At 40.4% G+C, this 7,344-nt stretch overlaps 1 protein-coding gene across 1 annotated transcript in view; it reads right to left on the bottom strand.

The window, feature by feature from the left end:
* The window catches only part of WASL (WASP like actin nucleation promoting factor), a 122,704-nt gene that overhangs the window by 14,303 nt on the left and 101,057 nt on the right, over positions 1-7,344 (bottom strand). Inside the window, exon 9 of the mRNA XM_007946748.2 lies at positions 4,965-5,485. Within this exon, the coding sequence (XP_007944939.1) occupies positions 4,965-5,485 (521 nt within the window). The remainder of the gene's footprint in view (positions 1-4,964; positions 5,486-7,344) is intronic.

Raw genomic sequence — 7,344 nt, 5'->3', positions numbered from 1 at the left:
CCATTAATACGACTATTATTCAAATTTATGCACCAATCACCAAAGCCAAAGATGAGGAAATTGAAGATTTTGATCAACTTCTGCAGTCTAAGTAACATAGAATCCGCAAAACACCGCATAACATGTTTGAACTTGGAGAACATTATGCCGAGTGAAATAAGGCAATCACAGGACACACATTGTATTATTCTGCTATTGTGAAAAGTCAAGGAAAGGTTTCTACATGGAATGAAACTTTCTTTCTTGGTTACCAGGGGTGGGAAGGGAGGAGAGGGAACACTGTTCAAGAGGTAGAGACAAGTATTGATTTGGGTGAAGAGAAGGGCAATGCACCAAATGTGAGTGATCACCACAATGGCACTGAGGAAGAGGAAGACCGAGAGGTACATGGGAGATACAGACAACAAAGATGAACCCTTCTGCACATACAGAACTGTATTGCCAGTGACGGCACACTGATCTAAGCTGGACAGATGGGTGGCCAGACTGAACAATCTAGGTCTAGGTATGTCTTGGTGGTGGTGGTGGTGGGAGAATGTGCCCATGACCATGTATAGGGTTGGCAGACAATGTATCTACAAGCATATTTTTATGTTCTGTAAGAATGACCAGGTATATAGTAGAGCTGACAAGGGACAAGGCTGTGGTGACTTCTTGGCCACAGTCAGCTACCTGGAGGGAGAAAGCAGTTGGACCTGTGGGCTTGGAATCATGGTTGCAGAGGACATCAACCTTAACTGGCATAACATACTACACAAAAACACTGTTCCTACTTTGGTGAGTAGTGACGGGCATTTTAAAAGCTTGCAAGTGGCTATCTAGATACAATGATGGGTATCTCCTCATCCAGAGCAATGAAAATGAAGGAAACGAAAGATGCATGGAAACAGTTATTCCAAGGGACTGGTACACCATGTGATCCTCAGCCTATATGACCAAGTCCAGAAGAACTCGATGGTGTCCAGCTACCACTGTCAACCACTCGGAGTCAACCACTCGGAGGGGAATCTACGTAGAAGATCCTGCATAGAGTGGGACAACAATGTGGAACAAAACTCAATATTATATATATATATATAAAAAGACCAGATTTCCTGGTCTGCTATAACCTAATGATACCCCTGAGACTGTGGCCCCTAGCTGCCCTTCAGGTCTGGAATTGAACCCACACCTGTGGTTTCCAGCCAAGCAAAGTACAGGCAAGTGAGTTAAACATTTACCTCAAGTAGACACACACCCTGGAGAGAACAATCATGGGAGAAGGAAGGGCTGCTTATGCACAGGGAGACAGCTCAGGGCGCAGAGGAGTATGGAGGGATGGACATCGGGAAGAGGTAACTATGGGGAGGAAGTGTGAGGGGAGCTGTTGTATTGTAAATTTTGGTCAATGGCATGAGACAAAGTATATGTGAACTGCTGTATGAAAAGTGAATTTACCCTGTAAATTTTCACCCAAATCAAAAAAAAAAAAAAAATGTGTCTGCATCACAAGATAACTAACTACCATTAAGCAGAACTCTTCTGTCTCTCACACATACACAAAAATCAGTATTAAAGGCTACCAAAATCTAATTTATCAGAATACAACTTTCCAAAAGTCTATGCAAAATTACCTCTACTCTAATACCTATTAAAAAAAAAAAAAAAATTCTGGAAGTCTGTAGGGTACTGGATAAAAAACAAAATAATTTGGAAAGTATTGCTGTAAAAGTACACTAACTAAAATGAGTAACAATTTCTATATATTCTTTCGTTAATTTTGTCTTTGGACTTATACTATCCATGTATAAGGTATAATATTGGTATAACTAAAGATGCAATAGAGTCAAAACCAAAACCAAACCCACTGTCACTGAGTCGATTCTGACTCCTAGCAACCCTACAGGATAGGGCAGAACTGCCCCATACGGTTTGCAAGGCTGTAAATCTTTTTTATGCACGCTGATTGTCTCATCTTTCTCCTGCAGAGTGGCTGGTGGGCACGTACCACTGCCAACATTCTGGTTGGCAGGTGAATGCTTTAACCACTGTACCACCAGGACTCCTGCAATAGCTCGGTGGTAAAGCATGAAACCACAGACCAAGAGGTCCCCAGTTCAAATTCAGGTGCTCCCACTCTGTTCTTGCTCTGGTGACAGTGTTTAAAGCATCAGACTGCTAACAAAACACTGATGGTTTGCACCCACCAAATGCTCTGCTTCATGGGAGAAAGATGAGGCAGTCTGCTTCTGTAAAGATTTACAGCCTTGGAAACCCTACGGGGCAGTTCTACTATGTCCTAAAAGGACTATGAGTCAGAATCGACTTTATGGTAGTGGCAGTAGAACAGCTGTACTAAATAATTACACGGATTTTAAATATATGTTTTAATTAACTAATACAAAAATTTCAAATTATCTCTCAAAGAAAAATTATTTCATTAGGACAAACTTTTCATTTGGTTTCATACTTCTTTCCCTAGTATCCCTTGTTTGGGCTAGAGGTTTTTTTCCCTTAAAATACTAAGTAACTCCCCACAACCAACAGATTCATTCATTAGTACTCAGGTTTTTAGAAGCTGTATATGAGTGAGCCAGAATCGGCTGACAGAACACAGTAACAACATGCTAACTATCACTGGTGTACAAACTGCCCCCAAAGGAAAAAGATAACAGAAAGAGTTTCAGAGTTTTAAGTTTCAGCATGAGGCGGCTTTCAAAGACATAAAACTGCAGCAACGGGAAACATTTAGACAACATTCCAACAGTCTGATTATATCAAGCGGCAGGACAATACTGTCAGCGGAGACATTTTTACAGTTCTTACTTGCACATGACATTACCTGAGGTACCATAAACATGATGCAAAATATATGAAAAGGACTACTTTTCTTTAAAGTAACTCAGTGGGTTTATGTCAGGCATATTCATCACAGAACAAGTTGATGTTTTATACAGAAAACCCAAAGAAACACAGCCAGAGATTCTTAAACTACAGAATGGTTATTTATTTATTAAAAATGGAGTAACTGTATAGACTTAGATCAGACATATAATATGGCAACAAATTCACCAATTACGTCCTTAATGATAATACTCTGAATACAATCAAAAGGAAAGTGAATACCAAAGGCTTCCTAGCCAACACTTAGAATGGAAAGTACTTTTTCCTCTAAAAGGAATTTAGAGATCAAGTTGCAGGATTTTTTGTTTGTTTGCTTTCATCTGTAGGCAGAGATGGGAGGGGGGGGGAGTGACTGGGAAGGTAATTAGGCAATTTAACTTGCATTCTTAAATTGAGAAAAGAGGATATAACTTTATTTATTAAAAATAAAACACCTTCTTTTCATAGCTAAAAGAACGAAACAAAAGTTGGTTGTGAAGGAGAAAGGAAACAGGTTAACAAAAAGGTGGGTGAGATGAGGGGGGCAAGTGAAACCATGGGAATGAAAGAGAGACAAGGAGAAGCATAGATTCTAACATAAAAGTTAACTGGAAATAAATAGCCCTATTGAAACTTGAGGAACTCTGGTAGCATAGTGGTTAAGACATTTGGCTGCTAACCAGAAGATAGGCAGTTCAAACCCACCAGCTGCTCCGTGGAAGGAAGATGAGACAATCTACTTCTGTAAAGATTTATACAGCCTTGGAAACCCAATGGGAGTTGTGTGAGTTGGGAGCAACTTGATGGCACTGGGTCTGGGGATTTTATTTTTATTTATTTATTATAGCCCGCTATTCACCTGAGCTGTGGCCATTTTGACATTAATTCTCCCCTTGGCCGCTGTTCACAGCTCTTCGGCTGCTCCAAAAACATCTTAAGTCTGATTAAATGGAGGGAGGAGGCAGAGATGATTGCTCACAGGCTGGTCTAAGTGTCATTCTGAATACAAATCAAGAAAAGATCTAGATACAGTTAGAGTGGAAGTTTTTTAAATCTGTGCTATGCTAATGTTTAAATACTATCATTAAATTGGCTGTGATTTCTATCCATCACTATCCTCATAGTCAAAGCTTTTGAAATAGAAAAGGTTACTATACTGTGAAACATCAGCCGCTATATTGTAAAATAATTTTCAATTGCATTCTCCTTTTATTTTCACTCACTTCATAGAAAGATTTACCACCCATCTCCTGTCTGATGCCGTGTAGAACAAATGTTCTGCTTGGAACTAAAGGACTACATATAAAGTAAGCTGTTTTTTTTCTTTTAAACTTTATTTATATTTTATTGCTGTGATTTGGGTGAAAGTTTACAGAGCAAATTGATTTTCCATTCAACAATCCATACACATTCTGTTTTGTGACATTCACTATAATCCCTACCCTGTAAAAGCATTCCTCCCATTTCCTCCCCATGCCCACCCCCTCTTCCTTTTGTCCCTCCTAAAGTAAGTTTTCAACATAAGCTTTGGGGCAGGCTAAGCTAAGTCCATACTGCCCTCTGCTTTTGTAGGACTTAAAAGCTAAGAATCAGTTTTATATTTTTAGATAATCCACAGAGTCAATTCCTAGTCATAGTGACCCCCACTGGGTTTTCAAGGTTGTAAATCTTTACAGAAGTAGACTGACTCATCTTCCTCCCATGAGGCAGTTGATGGGTTTGAACTGCTGACCTTCTGGTTAGCAGCCAAATATCTTACATATTTTTTGATAGCTATAAAAAAAATAATTTGTGATATGTGAAAATTGTATGAATATTCAAATTTCAGTATTCATAAAATTTTCTTACAATACAATCGTGCTCACTTTATATATTATTTATGGCTGCTTCAGAGATATAATTGATACAGAAGTATGGGTTACACGGATATAGTCATTTATCAAAACCATACTTAAAATCTGTGCATTTGATGTAAGAAAAATAAAGATTAGAATTGAAAAATAAATGGCAAAAGTAAAAAGAAAAACTTCCCAAAGATTTCATATAAATTCCTTTGACTCTCCCCTACGTGGACGATCTAAAGAAAAGAACGGATTACTCACAGATTTCAGCTGGATGCCCTGCCGTATCTGGTCTAGAAGCGCATCCCTTCCAGAGCAGGACACTGGCCGACTGTTCTGTTCCACTTTTTTTAGCTGAGCACCCTCTCTAATTTGATCTAAAAGAGCAGCTTTGCTTCCCGCAGGAGGCGGACCCTGATGGTCGCTGTCAGAAGGGAGGCCAGGGGGAGGAGGTGGCCCGGGTGGAGGCGGAGGAGGAGGCGGTGGGGGCGGTGCCACTGATCCTGCCACCGACAGAGGTGGAGGCGGTGGCGGCGGCCCTGAAGGTGCTGAGGAGGGTAGGGCTGGAGGTGTCGGCGGGTACACCCGATTTGGTGGCGGTGGAGGGACTCCCACACCTGGCCTGGAGGGAGGCGGCGGTGGCGGTGCAGCGGTGGGAGCTCTGGAGGGCGGAGGCGGCGGGGCGCCTCTTCCCCGGGCAGGAGGAGGAGGAGGGCCTGAGCTGTGCGGAGGGGGAGGCGGCGGCAGGGGCCCTCCTCTCGAGGGCGGTGGAGGTGGGGGTGCTGAAAAGAAAACAGACAAAAGGAATGCACGCTTCCTCCCCTTACACACATCATAGGAGAAAGCAATTCATTTCACCATGCAGTGCAATTCACCAGGCTTAAGAACAAAATGAGGGGAAAAAGGCCTCCTCTTTGCTTGTTATTTACAGAAACATCTAAGCACAGATGCTATTTTATGACTAATTTGAAATACTAAGCTTAAACTTCATCATCACATTGTTTCTTAAAAAATATTAAATAAAACAGTTAATTTTAGTTTTAAGAATTAGCACCACTTGTAGGAGAGGGAAATATTTTTCTTCTTTATATAATAACAAAAATATAACAATGAAATTAAACATTCTGTTGAATGAGCATAATTTTACATTTTAATGAAATATTAATGGATACTTCTCTCTTGAAAAGAATCAAGCATATTTCTTTATAAAATAAATTCATTTTTCAGAATTAAATCACCAATCCATCAGAATTTATTCATATTCCTATGAGCTAAAACATAAATTTATTGCTCTTTTAAAATATAAACCTCTGTAAATTAAACTTTACACAGTGAAAGCCAGGAGAGCTGAAACTCAACAAGACTGTCTTGTTTTTCCAGGTCTTGCCAGTTTTCCACCTTTGACAGGGTGTAGCCGTACCACTTTTCTTTCTCTATTGGTAGAAAATATTTCAGTTTCTCTTTTCTGACAAGTATCCTCCTTACACAGGTCCCTTGCTTTTGCAGGTTTACTGTCATATAAAATGATCTATTTCTAAAGAGCAATTTTAGTAGTGGCCAATAGGGGGACTGGATGCTCTGGTAAAATGTTCAATTACTTATTCAGGAGGCATGAACTGATTATTAACACACTAACTGAGAAATTCTACACAGTGGAAAATTAAAGTTACTAACGAAGTATTAACATTATTCTGCTAGTAATGATAATTATATTCCTATTCATATTAAGTGAAAAATGGAGAATAACATTAAAAAAAAACACTAAAGTATGGCAAGTTTAGAGATCAGGTTGGAGAACAGAACTAAAACCATGAGTGTTAAATTTTATTTTTATTACATTCCCAGAGGCACGATTTTACCAATTGCGTACACCAAGCCACATAATAATGAACATCATCATCATTTTGCCAAGTTTTGCATGTGTGTTTGTCTAATTGTGATTTGGGTGAAAGTTAATAGAGCAAATTCATTTTCCAGACAACAGTTCATACACATTTTGTTTCATAACACTGATTGCAATTTCCATAATGTAACAGCTTTCTTCCCACTTCCTCCCTGGGGTTACCACCCTATCCCTTGTCCTTCCTTCCTACGCATTCCTGCCCGCTGAGCTATCTCTCTGCACAAATACTACCCTTCTGACTGCTCTAAGGAGCGCACCTGTTGTTAGGTGCTGGTGAGTCGGCTCTGACTCAGCAGCTCCATCTTTGTGCAACAGATGGAGACACAGTCCAGTCCTGTGCCAGCCTCACAGTCCTTGCTACACCTGAGCCCATCACTGCAGCTACCGTGTCAGTCCATCTTGTTGAGGGCCTTTCCCTTTCTCCTCAACCCTCCTCTTTATCAAGCACGTTATCTTTCTCCAGGGAATGGTCCCTTCTGACAACATGACCAAAGTAAGTGAGACAAAGTCTGGCCATTCTTGCTTCCAAGGAGCATTCTGGCTGCACTTCTTCTTCTTTTTTAAATTGTGATTGGGTGGAAATTTACAGAGCAAATACACTTTCCATACAGGAGTTCACATACACTTTTTCTCATGACACTTGACTACAATTTACCACAATGCAACAGCTCCCCTCCCACTTCCTCCCCATAGTTACCTCTTCCCTGTGTCCATCCCTCCATGCACTCCTGCCCCCTG

Source organism: Orycteropus afer, unplaced genomic scaffold (assembly GCF_000298275.1).
Source record: "Orycteropus afer afer isolate SDZICR_OR568_19922 unplaced genomic scaffold, OryAfe1.0 scaffold00170, whole genome shotgun sequence".
Classification (NCBI taxonomy): Eukaryota; Metazoa; Chordata; class Mammalia; order Tubulidentata; family Orycteropodidae; genus Orycteropus; species Orycteropus afer.
This window is presented reverse-complemented; position numbering and strand designations above follow the sequence as displayed.